Source organism: Pseudorca crassidens, chromosome 1, assembly GCF_039906515.1.
Source record: "Pseudorca crassidens isolate mPseCra1 chromosome 1, mPseCra1.hap1, whole genome shotgun sequence".
NCBI lineage: Eukaryota > Metazoa > Chordata > Mammalia > Artiodactyla > Delphinidae > Pseudorca > Pseudorca crassidens.
In genome coordinates, this window is record NC_090296.1 from 46,382,623 (window position 1) to 46,397,064 (window position 14,442).

The window sequence follows — 14,442 nt, forward strand, 5'->3', positions numbered from 1 at the left end:
ATGTAAACTTTTAAGGGTACATTCTGCACTAAAGTGATAGTTGGGAAATCCAGTATCTATTTCTTCTTTGCTTATGAAACAATCTAATTAATTAAAAAAAATTTAAACATAGTTTTACTATTCATAAATAATACATTTTTTCTTTGTTTTTTGATAAGCATGGAAAGAATATGTCAGTTTTATTTTCTACTAATCTGTTTTTTGGAAGTATATGTAAGAAGATAAGTTTCCTTTTCCAAAGATATTCAAAGTATTTTGGCTCTGTTTCTCTCCTGCCAGCAAATAAGATGAACTTTTAGATCCAAAGGGCTTATATTCCTTAAGAAATAGTGTTAAAAATATTAGTGACTATAAGTTCTCTGTCTTTCAGTGCAAGCAATAATGATCATCTCCCATTCTTTTTTTTTTTTTTTTTTTTTTGTGGTACGCGGGCCTCTCACTGTTGTAGCCTTTCCCATCGCGGAGCACAGGCTCAGCGGCCAAGGCTCACGGGCCCAGCAGCTCCGTGGCATGTGGGATCTTCCCAGACCGGGGCACGAATCCGTGTCCCCTTCATCGGCAGGCGGACTCTCAACCACTGCGCCACCAGGGAAGCCCCATCACCCATTCTTTATCAAAATTTTAAGTAGCTTTCTGAGTTTTGTTAGTTGCCAATTAAAATACAAATTTGCTTTTATGTTTTTTAGTCTTATTTAGATGAATTTTCTGCGTTTTTTCTCTTTAAACTTAATTTAGTGTAAACTTTTGTTTAAATCATTTATCTTTCCTAATAGTTACTAGCAGTTCCTGTGGAAAAATCTGTTAAGCTATATAGAAGAGAAACTTGGAGTAATCAATTTGATCTTTCAGATAATTTCATCTCTCAGGTAGGTTTTGTAAGTGATACTTTCAGTAGGCTAATGGGAATAGTTAATGCATACTTTTCTTTAATACAATTACAGCTAAATATTGTTGGAAATGGAGAACAACTCTGGACTGCTGTGCATGTGTCCACCTTTTACCCCTCAGCCTTTCTTCACTTAGTGAATAACTAGTAGATAAGTCTTTGCTAGGTCCTATCTGACCTTTCTCCTTTGTGAAATTTGGTAAGAAAAATCTTTTAATTTATAAGAAGTCAAATTTAACCCTAGCATAGTATTAGAATAGGTAATTCTCACATTATTAGTAATATTTATTGTTAAGTGAGTTTCACTGAGACTTGTGACTATGGACACTGGAGTTTTAGAGCAGGAAAGGTTGTTAGTCTGTGTTTCTTTCTCTCTCTCTCTCCCTCCCCCCGCCCCCTTCTCTCATGTATACCCATTTTGCAGTTAGGAAACAGAGACCCAGTAGGTCAGCAATGGCTTAGTACGATTCACTTCACTTCCTAGTTCTCTTCATCTTGATGGTGACTGCTAAGAGGATAACTTGTGTTGTCTTTCTTTCTAGGATAAAAACATTTTTTAGCTTTTGCTTTTAAAATTGTGCTAGTGTAATTTTCTTGTGATAAAGTAAAAGCTGCTATTACTTTGATTGTTGAATATTATTGAAAAAGAAAGTTAAAAAGTAAGCAAACTTTGTCTTGCTGTTTATGTATCAGATTTAATTAGAAATTGCATACAATAAGGGTTATAAAAATTTGAATTTGGTAATAAAATGAGTTTTTAGTTTTAAATTATATGAAATTATTATTTATTTATTGTTTTTCTTTACTAGACCCTAAATATAGTAACCTGGTCTCCTTGTGGACAATATTTAGCTGCAGGGAGTATTAATGGTTTAATTATAGTTTGGAATGTGGAAACCAAAGATTGCATGGAAAGGTATGATTCAGTAAATCTTTTGTCTCTTTTTTGCTTATTTCTATTAGATGTTTGTTTTTTTTATTATTAAACATTTCACATCTGCAATCATTAGACTGTTAAAATGCAGACATATAGCTATGTTTATCAAAACTTTTTCTAACTAAAATTTACCTAAAGAAATGTATAGCTTATATTTTCCTTGACAGTGTTTTAAGAATTCACTTTTTAATTTTTAGGGTGAAACATGAGAAAGGTTATGCAATTTGTGGCCTGTCATGGCATCCTACTTGTGGTCAAATAGCTTATACTGATGCAGAAGGAAATCTGGGAGTCCTGGAGAATGTTTGTGACCCCAGTGGAAAGATGTCAAGCAGTAAGGTAATAAGTAATAGGGTAGAACAGTTTCTTCAAAGTCTTTCTGTGGTCATATGAATATGGGAAATACCACAAACTACATTACTTTCTTTGAAAATTATAATTTATGTTATTAGATGTTCAGTAATGCTCTATCACAAAGAACGTTTAAACTTGTTTAACCTAATGTTTCCCAAATACGATTTACTAAGGAACTTCTTTCCCTCCATATAATATCCATTAATATTTCATGGCTTTCCAAGGAATACCTTTGTGAAAAACTAATTTTTTAGTATCCTGGTGTTCTGGGTGTTTTTAGTTAAATAAATGTTTTATAGATGAAAATTAGTTAATAACTGTAACTTAGTTTAGCCTAAGTTTTTCTGTCATGAATTCCCTTAACTCTTAGAGCTAACTATATACTTCTTATGCTTAGCTGCACAGCCTGACTGAACTGCTTTAAACAGGCTGCCTTGTTTTATATTTCCTTGTTTTTGTTCATTATTTCCCCTGAGGTGCCACTTAGCTTGCCTGAGTCCTCAAAGATTCAGATCCAGGGACACTGGGTACAATTGAGTGGTGTTGGGTGAAGGAGGAATACTGTACTGAAAAGGATTAAATGAAAATGTATATACTTGAACGTTGAAATTCCCAGCTCACTTTTCATACTTGGCTCCCAGAGTGTTGTCAGCCAGTCTTATGTTTTTCAGGCAGGAGATTGGAAGATCTTTGGGGAATCCGTGTAAGAAAAAACCAAAAGAGAGAAATTCTTTATTTTATTTTATTTTTATTGAAGTATAGTGATTCATAATTTTTAAAGGATGTACTCCATTTATAGTTATTATAAAATATTGGCTGTATTCCCTGTTGTACATATCTTTGTAGCTTATTTTATACAGTATAGCTTGTGCCTTTTAATCCCCTACCCATATATTGCCCCTCTCCCCGCCCCTCTCCCCGCCCCTCTCCCCACTAGTTTGTTCTCTGTATCTGTGAGTCTGTTTCTTTTCGTTATACTCACTAGTTTGTTATATTTTTTATATTCCACATGTAAGTGATATCATATAGCATTTGTCTTTCTCTGTTTGACTTATTTCTCTTAGCATAATACCTTAAGCTCCAAGTCCATCCATGTTGTTGCAAATGGCAAAATTTCATTCTTTTTTTATGGCTGAGTAGTATTCCAGTATCTATCTATCTGCCTATCTATATCACATCTTCTTTATCCATTCAGCTGTTGATGGACACTTAGGTTGGTTCTATAACTTGACAACCGTAAATAATGCTGCTATGAACATTGGGGTGCATGTATCTTTTCCAGCTAGTGTATTTGGTTTTTTTCGGATGTACACCCAGGAGTGGAATTGATGGGTCATATGGTAGTTCCATTCTTAGTTTTTTGAGAACCCTCCATACTGTTTTCCACAGTGGCTACACCAATTTACATTCCCACCAACAGTGTAGGAGGGTTCCCTTTTCTCTAAATCCTTGCCAATATTTGTTATTTGTGTTCCTTTTGATAATAGCCATTCTGACAGGTGTGAGGTGATATCTCATTGTGGTTTTGATTTGCATTTCCCTGATGATTAGCAATGTTGAGCATCTTTTTGTGTGCCTGTTGGCCATCTGCATTTCCTCTTTGCAAAAATGTCTATTCAGCTTTTCTGCCCCCCCCTTTTTTTTTTTTTTTGCGGTACGCGGGCCTCTCACTGTTGTGGCCTCTCCCGTTGTGGAGCACAGGCTCCGGATGCGCAGGCTCCGTGCCATGGCGCACGGGCCCAGCTTCTCCGCGGCATGTGGGATCTTCCCGGACCGGGGCACGAACCCGTGTCCCCTGCATCAGCAGGCGGACTCTCAACCACTGCGCCACCAGGGAAGCCCTCTCCCCATTTCTTAATTGAGTTGTTTGTTTTTTTGATGTTGAGTTGTATGAGCTGTTTATGTATTTCAGATATTAACCCCTTATCGGTCATATCATTTGCAAATATTTTCTCCTATTCAGTAAGTTGTCCTTTTGTTTTGTCAAAGGTTTTCTTTGCTATGCAAAAGCTTTTTGGTTTAATTAGGTTTCATTTATTTATTTTTGCTTTTATTTCCTTTACTTTAGGGTTCAGCTATGAATAGCATTTACATGGTCATAATAAATCTAAATACTGTAAATTGATCCAAGCAAAATGAGAATATATCTGTATTGGGTGGACAGGAGTAGGAGAATGGTGTATATGCATACAAGGGAAGTAGTGGTAGTTGAAAAATGGCACCAAATCCTCATCTTTCTTAACAGAAAGAAGTTAGTAACATCATTAAATAGGTAATTAAAACTGAAAAATCAAAATATTTCACTGGAATATGATTTACAAGTGTGGAGGAAAGTATCAAAAGAAACAGTTGAGAGCAGAGAAGTAAGTCGGAGGCTGTGCAGAGGATTGTTTTCATTTTTATGTTAAATCTTATAACTGACTAATTTATATGCATGTCTAACGTTGATAAAAAAGAAAATTAAATTAAGAAACAATTTTTAGTTCAACAACAATGTCCTGTTGTATAGCACAGGGAACTATATTCAGTAACCTGTGATAAACCATAATGGGAAAGGATATGAAAAAGAATACATATACATATAACTGAATCAACAGAAATTAATACAACACTGTAAATCAACTGCGCGTCCGGAGCCTGTGCTCCGCAATGGGAGAGGCCACAGCAGTGAGAGGCCTGCGTACTGCCAAAAAAAAAAAAAAAAATTAAAAAGATTTTAGTTTAAAGGTCACCTCTTTCTTATAAAACCTTAACCCTTCTATCCAGAATTGCCCACTCTCTCCTTTTTGCTTTTACTCCTCATAGTACATGTTTCTGTTACAACACCTCTCACCGTAAGTTAAAACCCTCATTTTTGATAAGAAAGTCCGAAAAAAGTTCGCGCAGGCTCAGCGGCCATGGCTCACGGGCCCAGCCGCTCCGCGGCATGTGGGATCTTCCCAGACCGGGGCACAAATCCGGGTCCCCTGCATCAGCAGGCAGACTCTCAACCACTGCGCCACCAGGGAAGCCCCCTCCCGAAAAAAGGTTTTGACCAACTTGAGTACATAAGCTTTTAGGACTATGGATAAAATAGTTAAATATCTTCTTATAGCATTTATCAATAGTTATTAATTTAATTATTCAAATCATTTGTTTAAACATATGAATTTAGAAGTATTTTTTCTGTTCTCTCATTTCTTTAAATGTCAACTTTCCAGAACACAGTTATATGCACTTCCATCTAAAAGATTTGTGATATAGTCCCTTTTGAATCCATTAATGGTGTTCTCATTAGACTTTTATACCCAACTATAAGTTTCCATTGACTTAACATTGTTCAGTTTTTATTCATTCTGTAGGAATAATTGTGATCCTTACAATGTATCTGCTTACTATTCACTTTTTAAAGTGATCTCAAAAATTGTTTACAGTGACATTCAGTACTTGCAATGATATGTTCATGTTCCTAGGAATCAATGATTAATGTTGGATTTATTTGCCACTTTTGTTTTTCTTTTGGTTCTATTTGTTTACTTCTATAAGCATCAAAAAATAACCCAAAGACAAGCTTTAACTGAGATCATTTAAAGTAAACATCTTACCTAAGCAGTATCTTGTTCAAAATAAAAGTAAGTGAGAGAATATCTTATAATGAGAGACTTTGTAAGTACTCATAGGTGACTTCTTTTCTGGAGAATGATTGTGAGGAATAAAATTTTGCTTTATATTTGGGTATACACATGTATTTCTTTACATGTCTGTCTTATACTTCCACCTTATCCGTAGACTATAGGCATTTAAAGTAAGGACTAGGTCTTATATAAATATAATACAATCCTCATAAACATATTTGTTAATTATTTTTACCAAGGCACTTGCTTACTTGGTAGAGTTTATAGGCGCATATTAAAAGATTGCCTTTTGAGTACTTGTGTTTATCTAAGTAGTTCACTAATACTTTCTAATTTGTATTAATTTGTTCAAGGTATCTAGCAGAGTAGAAAAGGATTATAATGATCTTTTTGATGGAGAAGATACAAGTAGTGCTGGTGATTTTCTAAATGACAATGCAGTCGAAACCCGCTCTTTTTCAAAACGGATTATAAATGATGAGGAAGATGATGATGACCTCATGCTGGCTTCAGGTCATCCTAGACAGCGAAGTCATATCCTAGAAGATGATGAAAACTCAGTTGGTATGAATTGACTTTGTGAATGTGATGATCCATCTTACTGATCAATATTTTCAATTTTTTATTAAAACTATTATTTAAAGTCAGTACTGGATTGGTAGAATGTAGCTATAGCATTAAATATGTATGTTGAAAAAGGTTTCAAAACAATGATCTAAGCTTCTGCTTTAGCAAACTAGAAGAGGAAATTAAACCCCAAGCGAGCAAAAGGAAGGAAATGATAAAGAACAGAATTCAATGAAATTGACAACCAAAAGCTATAGAAAAGTCAGTAAAACCGAAAGCTTATTCTTTGAAAAGATCAATAAAACTGATAAATCTCTATCCTGATTGATCAAGAAAGAAAGACACAAATGACTAATATAAGAAATGAAAGGGGTATCATCACCGTGTATCCCATAGACCTTCACTATCCAATATGATAGCCACTAGCCACTTATGGCTTTTGAGCACTTAAAATGTGGCTAGTTCAAATTGAGGTGTGTTTTAAGTATAAAATGCAACCAGATTTTGAAGACAGTACAAAAAAGAGAATGTAAAATATCTTGGTCGTTTTTTACATTGAGTACATGTTGAAATTATATTTTAAATGCAGTATATTATTACAATTAATTATACTTGTTTCTTTTTACTATTTATGGCTACCAGAAAATTTTAAGTTACATATGTAACTCATATTATATTTCTGTAAGATAGCACTGCTATTAATAACAAAAGTTTAATAGGTGAATATTATGAACAACTTTGTGTCTATAAATTCAACAACTTAGATAAAATAGATAAATTCTTTGAAAGACACAAACTACCAAGCTAACTCAAGAAATAGGTAAGCTGGCCACAACTAAAAGATCCTGTGTGCTGCAACTAAAGATCCCACAAGTGGCAACTAAGACCCGGTGCAGCCAATTAAATAAATAAATAAATATTAAAAATTTTTAAACAAAAAGAAATAAGTAACCTGAATAGTTTGGTATCTGTTAAAGATACTGGGATTGTAATGAAAAACCTTTAAATAAAGTGACTGTTATAACTTATATGCTAAAATTAACACATTTGAACATTACCAAGTGAAATGCCAGTGTACAGTGGTAAGTTGTGCTGCATTTAAAGCATATAGGGTTTATAGGATAGCACTCCTCAAATGTTTGGTTTCAGGAGCTCATTACATTCCTAAAATTTTTTGAGGACCCCAAAGAAAATTGTTTGTGGAGTTCTATTTATTGTTATTTACTATGTTAGAAATTAAAACTGAGAAATTTTAAAAATATTCATTTTAAAGTAACATTAATAAACTCATTATATGAAAATAACATTTTTTATGAAAATAAAACAACTCTAGAAAAATGATATTATTTTACCATTTTGCAGATCTTAGCATAGAAGACAGCTGGATTCTTTCATGTGCCTCAGGATTCAGTCTACTGCCATATATTTGTTTTTGTTTGAAGTATGTGAAAAAAATTTAGCCTCACACAATATGTAGTTTGAAAAAGGAGAAGTATTTTAATAGCCTATTGAAAGAATTGCGGATATTCTTCTTCGATGTTGCACCAAAATGCAACAAATGATAATTTCTTAAAGATTACTTGCAATGTGGAATCTGAAAACTTTTCGGTGAACTTTTCAACTCTATTATTACATTAAAATCCATTGGTCTAACTTGAATGGATCTTTTACCATGTTTGATTTTTTCACATATGCATTGTTAATTTGGAAAATACTGTTTCCTGAGCTTTGCAGACCTTCCTAATATTGACACGTTATCCAGAATAATATTTGTTAGTATCATTGCCGGTCTCATCAGAAGTTTTTAAATATTACAAAGCAGTCAAGCTCATGGTGGCAGATACAGGTTTTTCACTATTCTGATTTTCACTTGAAAGCTCCAGTTTTATCATTGACCACAAATTCTGTCAGTTATTTTTCTTAAATGACCAGCTCACTTCATTTTTAAGAAAATGTTTGCCACATACTTGATAAACCATAGTTTATCTGGTATTTCCAATAAAAATGGTGTTACATGAAAAAATTAGCTAGTTCAGCTTACAACTCAACTGCAGAATTGCTTTTTTTTTTGAGACAACCATCACAGTTCTTTTTTTTTTTTTTTTTTTAATTTTTTGGCCACACTACACAGCATGTTTTTTTAAAAAATTTTTTGACCGTGCTGCACAGCATGTGGGATCTAGTTCCCTGACCAGGGATCAAACCTACAACCCCTGCATTGGAAGCACAGAGTCTTAACCACTGGACCACCAGGGAAATCCCCCATCACAATTCTTTATGCACACTTCCCATTTTAACACAGAGAACATTTTTTAAAAATCTATGCAAAGATCAAGATTTAATAAAATTAATATTTTTACTATTTTTACTGCAATTGGTTAACAATATACTGACTACTAATACAGATTGGTTCCACTGCTTTGATTCATGCTAAGGTACCAGCAGTTATACCCTCCATTGCTTTTGAATGATCACTGCAGATGTTAACACAGTGAAAGAGGCAAGTAGTATTAAAATGTTAGTATTACTAAATATGAATGGACAAGGTTATTAGATTTCGTAATACTTTTCTTTTTCAAGGTAATAGGTATTTATGATTCTCTAATTATAATCCTTTGTTTTCTAGATGTTACAATGATAAAAACTGGTTCTGGTTTTCTCAAAGAAGAGGAGGAGGATGATCAGGCAGGCAGCATTCACAATCTACCAGTTGTAACATCCCAAAGGCCATTTTATGATGGTCCTATGCCAACGCCCCGGCAAAAGCCATTCCAGTCAGGTTCTACACCCTTGCATCTCACTCACAGATTCATGGTAAGCCTTTCATCTACATGTAACTTTAAAATAGTTTTATCTCACTTTTAAGCATTTTATCTCACTGTAGTTAATTTTGTGTGGTAAAAATATTTGTTAAAAACCTTGGTTAACTGGCCTGGAACACTTTGATTGGTTATAATTTTGTGCTTGATTTATTTTATGGTTAACTCACAGTTTTAATCTTATTTCAACCTTATTATTGAATGTTGTGTTAAATAAAATTCTGCTTTGCAAAATGACATATAATGAACATAATAAATGTGACTGTATATCTTGTAGTACCTCTTGGCTATACTTCCAAACTTTACTTCTCATATTAGTTTTTATATAGGAGATTGTACTGATTCCAGCACACTAGTTAGAAGGTGTTTTTAGAAAGCAACCACTGGTATAGTATACTATTAGAAGGTGATAAGTGCTATGAAAAAAAAAGCTATCTGCCCCTTTTCCCCATGCCAATGGAATATATTCTCCAGAAGCACAGAGATTTTTCTGTTTTGTTTACTGATAGCACTTAGAACAAGGTATGGCACAATAGGCATTCAATATATATTTATGGATGAATGACTATATTAACTTTTTGTCTTAAGTTTGAGAGCTAAAAAAGTTTAATATTTTTATTTGTTGATTATTTGAGGTTTTCCACTGAGGACTTTGACAGTTGTCCTTCTTAAATTGTATGGTCCTGGCATAAATTTGTAGATAAATATTAAAGGTGATGTTTTATTAAAAAAAAAACAACAACCTTTTTATTGCCATCAGTAATCATCATCAAGTAATAGATCTTAATTTTTCTAATATTGTCAAATACTTTATAGTTGTATTTGTGGTAGGGGAAAGGAAACACTAGGGCCTACCCTGCGTAGTGTGAGCCTGTAGTGTACATGAGTGGAAGACAGGTTTTCCAAATGGTATCAATTTATGCTGCCTTTTTTTTTTTTAATTCCTGTTTTGTGTGTGTGTGTGTGTGTGTGTGTGTGTGTGTGTGTGTTTAATTATTTTTATTTAGTTTTGGCTGTGTTGGGTCTTCGCTGCTGCGAGCAGGCTTTCTCTAGATGCAGCGAGCGGGGGCTATTCTTTTGTTGCAATGCACAGGCTTCTCACTGCGGTGGCTTCTCTTGTTGCAGAGCACAGGCTCTAGGCGTGCGGGCTCAGTAGTTGCAGCACATGAGCCCTAGAGCATTTGGGCTTCAGTAGTTGCCACGCGTGGGCTCAGTAGTTGCAGTGCACAGGCTTTAGGGCTCATGGGCTTCAGTAGTTGTGGCACGTGGGCTCTAGAATGCAGGCTCAGTAGTTGTGGCACACGGGCTTAGTTGCTCCATGGCACGTGGGATCTTCCCAGACCAGGGATCGAACCCGTGTCCCCTGCATTGGCAGGCGGATTCTTAACCACTGAGCCACGAGGGAAGTCCTATGCTGCCTTAAAATGTATATATTTATGCCATAACTATAAACCAGTTAGTTGGACCAAAAGAAATATGCAGTCATATTTGTAAGTAAATACATTTTTGAAATGTTTTGTTTGATGAATTTAATGGTTCAGTTGTCCAAAGGTGAATTGTAAAGTATTTTTTTATGACAGTAATATAATTTTTTAAAATATTAGGTAAAATATTCCATTTGCTAATAAATAAGTATATATGTACCTTCTTCTCATGAGGAAGAGAATAATTAGTAATTGTTGCTCCGATGTTACTACTGTTACCTGAAACTATTTAGAGGTAAGTAAGCTGTGGTTGCTCCCATAACTTAATCCCTGATACAGACTACATTATTTGTTAATTTGTACTATTTTAGTCTGTTGATTCTAAGAACTTTACTCTTTCTCAGACTTGTATTTAACCTTACATGTTTGTAGGTGTGGAACTCTATTGGAATTATTCGCTGCTATAATGATGAGCAAGACAATGCCATAGATGTGGAGTTCCATGATACCTCCATACACCATGCAACACACTTAGCAAACACTTTGAATTATACAGTAGCGGATCTTTCCCATGAAGCTGTTTTGTTGGCATGTGAAAGCACTGATGAACTAGCAAGGTAAATTCAAGATTATTAGGAAGAATTTGTTACTGTTGAACTGTTGTACTAAAATGTTGAAATTCAGTACAGAAAGTTTGTAAGACAAAAAACAAAATTATGTCTTTTATAGTATGGAATTTCAGAAGGAAGAGTTTAGTACAAATAGCAGCACACCCGTAATACCTCAGAACATATGTCTGTTTTTGCTTATTTGTCCCCTTCTTACATAAGAGTAATAAACGGATTAATTGTAAACAAGCAAGCTTAAGTAGTACAGAATTTTTAGAAAATGAAAATTCCCCCCAGAATTCTACTCTCAGATATAACTACTGTTAACAATTAACAGTTAATCTAATCCCAGCTTTGGACAACTACTGATGTGGGTTTTGTCACTATAGATTAGATTTGAAACTTCTCTTTAAAAAAAAAAAAAGGAAAAACACACTAAAAATGTTATTAGTACTATTTGTCATTTTGACTTTTTAACTTGAAAACCTTTAACTTAGATATATTGGTTGCTAGGTAGGTAGGTAGATATAGAGACAAGAAAATTATGATGGAAAAGCAGTGGATGCAGAATCTGTATTTTTTTTAAAGAAGAAAAAATATTTTATTCAGCTTTGTTATTTCAGCCAGTTTGCCCTGTTAATTTTTTCAGCTGATCATAGTGCTTATACACTTGATCATAGATTTTACTAACTCCCAGGTGATTTGAAATTAAAATCCTTCTGACTGGATACGTTAGTTCCTCGCTGCTCAAATTATGGTCCACAAACTAGGGGCGTGGGTCACGTGGGAGCATGTTGAAAACACAGAATCACAGACCCAAACCCAGACCTTCTGAGTCAGAATCTGCATTTTAACAAGATCCTCAGGTGATAGAGTATGCATTAAAGCCTGAGAAACACCAAATTGGGTCATTTTAATATTTTAATTGGTTTCCTAATTTACACATTGTAAAATCAACTCAATACTTTATTATTGAATTAAATCAGTTTACTAAAATAATCACTGTTGACTCAGTGTCTCTAACTCAGAATATCTTACATAATTAGAACATTTATTTCCATGGCAATTTTTTTAAATTGAAGTATAGTTGTTTTACAATGTTATGTTAGTTTCTGCTGTATAGCAAAGTGATTTAGCTATACATATGTATACATTCTTCTTTATATTCTTTTCCATTATGGTTTATCACAGGATATTGAATATAGTTTCCTGTGCTATACAGTTGGACCTCAGTGTTTATCCAATTCTGTGTATAATAGTTTGCATCTACTAACCCCAGACTCCCAATCCATCCCCTCACATCCCCCTTCCCCCTTGGCTCCATGTGCAATTTTGATTTCAGATTGTTAAGATTGTTATGGTTTCCTGATTGATCATTGTTCTTCTCTTTGTTTTCCTAGATATATTATTTCAGAGTCATATACAATGTTATCCTTTTATTTATTTTATTTTATTTTTTAAATATTTTATTGAAGTGTAGTTGATTTACAATATTATGTTAATTACTGCTGTACAGCTAAGTGATTCAGTTATATATATTCTTTTTCATATTCTTTTCCATTATGGTTTATCACTGGATATTGAATATAGGTTCCTCTGCTATACAGTAGGACCTTGTTGTTTATCCATCCTATATATTCTAGTTTGCATCTGTTAATCCCAAACTCCCAATCCTTCCCTCCCCCACCCACCCTCCCGCTTGGCAACCACAAGTCCGTTCTCTATGTTTGTGAGTCTGTTTCTGTTTCTTGGATATGTTCATTTGTGTTGTATTTTAGATTCCACATATAAGTGATATCATATGATATTTGTCTTTCTCTTTCTGATTTACTTCAATTAACATGATAATGTCTAGGTCCACCCCCCCACCCTTTTTTTTTCCCGGCTGAGCTGCATGGCTTGGGGGATCTTAGTTCCCTGACCAGGGATTGACCCGCATCCTCAGTAGTGAAAATGCAGAATCTTAACCACTGGACCGCTAGGGAATTCCCATCCCCCTTTATTTTATTTTTATTTATTTATTTATTTTGACGGCACTGGGTCTTCGTTGCGGCATGCGGGATCTTTTAGTTGCAGCACGCGGACTTCTTAGTTGTGGCATGCATGCCGGATCTAGTTACCTAACCAGGGGTGGAACCCAAGCCCCCTGCTTTGGGATTGCGGAGTCTTACCCACTGGACCACCACGGAAGTCCCTCATCTCTCTTTATTTTAAATTTGAATTTTAAATTACTGTTTAGGAAGTCAGTACTGCCTCTGATTCTAAATACTATGGTATCTACGTTTTGAAGCTTAAGTTTCATAATAACTTGCATGTATGTAAATATGCAAAGAAAAAAGACTGGAAACACAAATCAGATTGTTAGCAGTGGTTGGTAATCTTGCTGGTGGGATTATGATTTTTTTTTTCTTTTTCTCTTTGTTCTCCCATATTGAATTTTCTTTTTTGCAAAGAGAGGACTCTTGCCTAACATTTTGATGCTTCCTTCCTTTTTAAAAATTTGGTTGTGATTTTTGTGTGTATTTGCAGCCTAGGATCACACTCTGCTGATTTTATCCTGCTTTTTTTCATTTAACATTATATTGTGAGCATTTTCCTGTATCTTTAAATATTCTTCAGTAACATGACTATTAATGGTTTTAACATAGTTCATTTTAAGGATATTTCATAATTACTTTCTTAAAGCCATTTTTGTATTATTTGTGTGTAATAGAAAAATAAACTATTTGATTGTTACTGGGTGTAATGATTAGTTATATATATGTATAAAATATCAAATGTGAAAGTTTGATTGTTTCTGTCTTGTTTTAATTTTTAGCAAGCTTCATTGCCTGCACTTTAGTTCATGGGATTCAAGCAAAGAGTGGATAGTAGACATGCCTCAGAATGAAAATATTGAAGCCATATGTCTTGGTCAGGGATGGGCTGCTGCTGCCACTAGCGCCTTGCTCCTTCGCTTGTTTACCATTGGAGGTGTTCAGAAAGAGGTCTTCAGTCTCCCTGGGCCTGTTGTGTCAGTGGCAGGACATGGAGAACAGCTTGTCATTGTTTATCACAGAGGTAGATTTTTTCTACTATTTTATAGTTTTACCATGACCTGAAGTAAAATGGAAATTACTTAAGCTTTTTTTCTCTCTGTTTTGGATTGTATCTCCTTTTGCATTTATTTTAGTATTTGAATCAGTATAATCTTTGTACAGAATTTTGTTGTATTCACTAATAGCAATGAAAAT

The 14,442-nt window shown here is 34.3% G+C and overlaps 1 protein-coding gene across 3 annotated transcripts in view; it reads left to right on the forward strand.

Moving 5' to 3' along the window:
• WDHD1 (WD repeat and HMG-box DNA binding protein 1) overlaps positions 1-14,442 on the forward strand; it is a 69,427-nt gene that overhangs the window by 15,612 nt on the left and 39,373 nt on the right. For all 3 annotated transcript variants that reach the window (XM_067735065.1, XM_067735053.1, XM_067735060.1), the window contains exons 8-14: positions 774-866; positions 1,696-1,802; positions 2,021-2,162; positions 6,145-6,355; positions 8,985-9,172; positions 11,034-11,218; positions 14,028-14,269. In XM_067735065.1, coding sequence (XP_067591166.1) covers positions 774-866; positions 1,696-1,802; positions 2,021-2,162; positions 6,145-6,355; positions 8,985-9,172; positions 11,034-11,218; positions 14,028-14,269 — 1,168 coding nt within the window. The remainder of the gene's footprint in view (positions 1-773; positions 867-1,695; positions 1,803-2,020; positions 2,163-6,144; positions 6,356-8,984; positions 9,173-11,033; positions 11,219-14,027; positions 14,270-14,442) is intronic.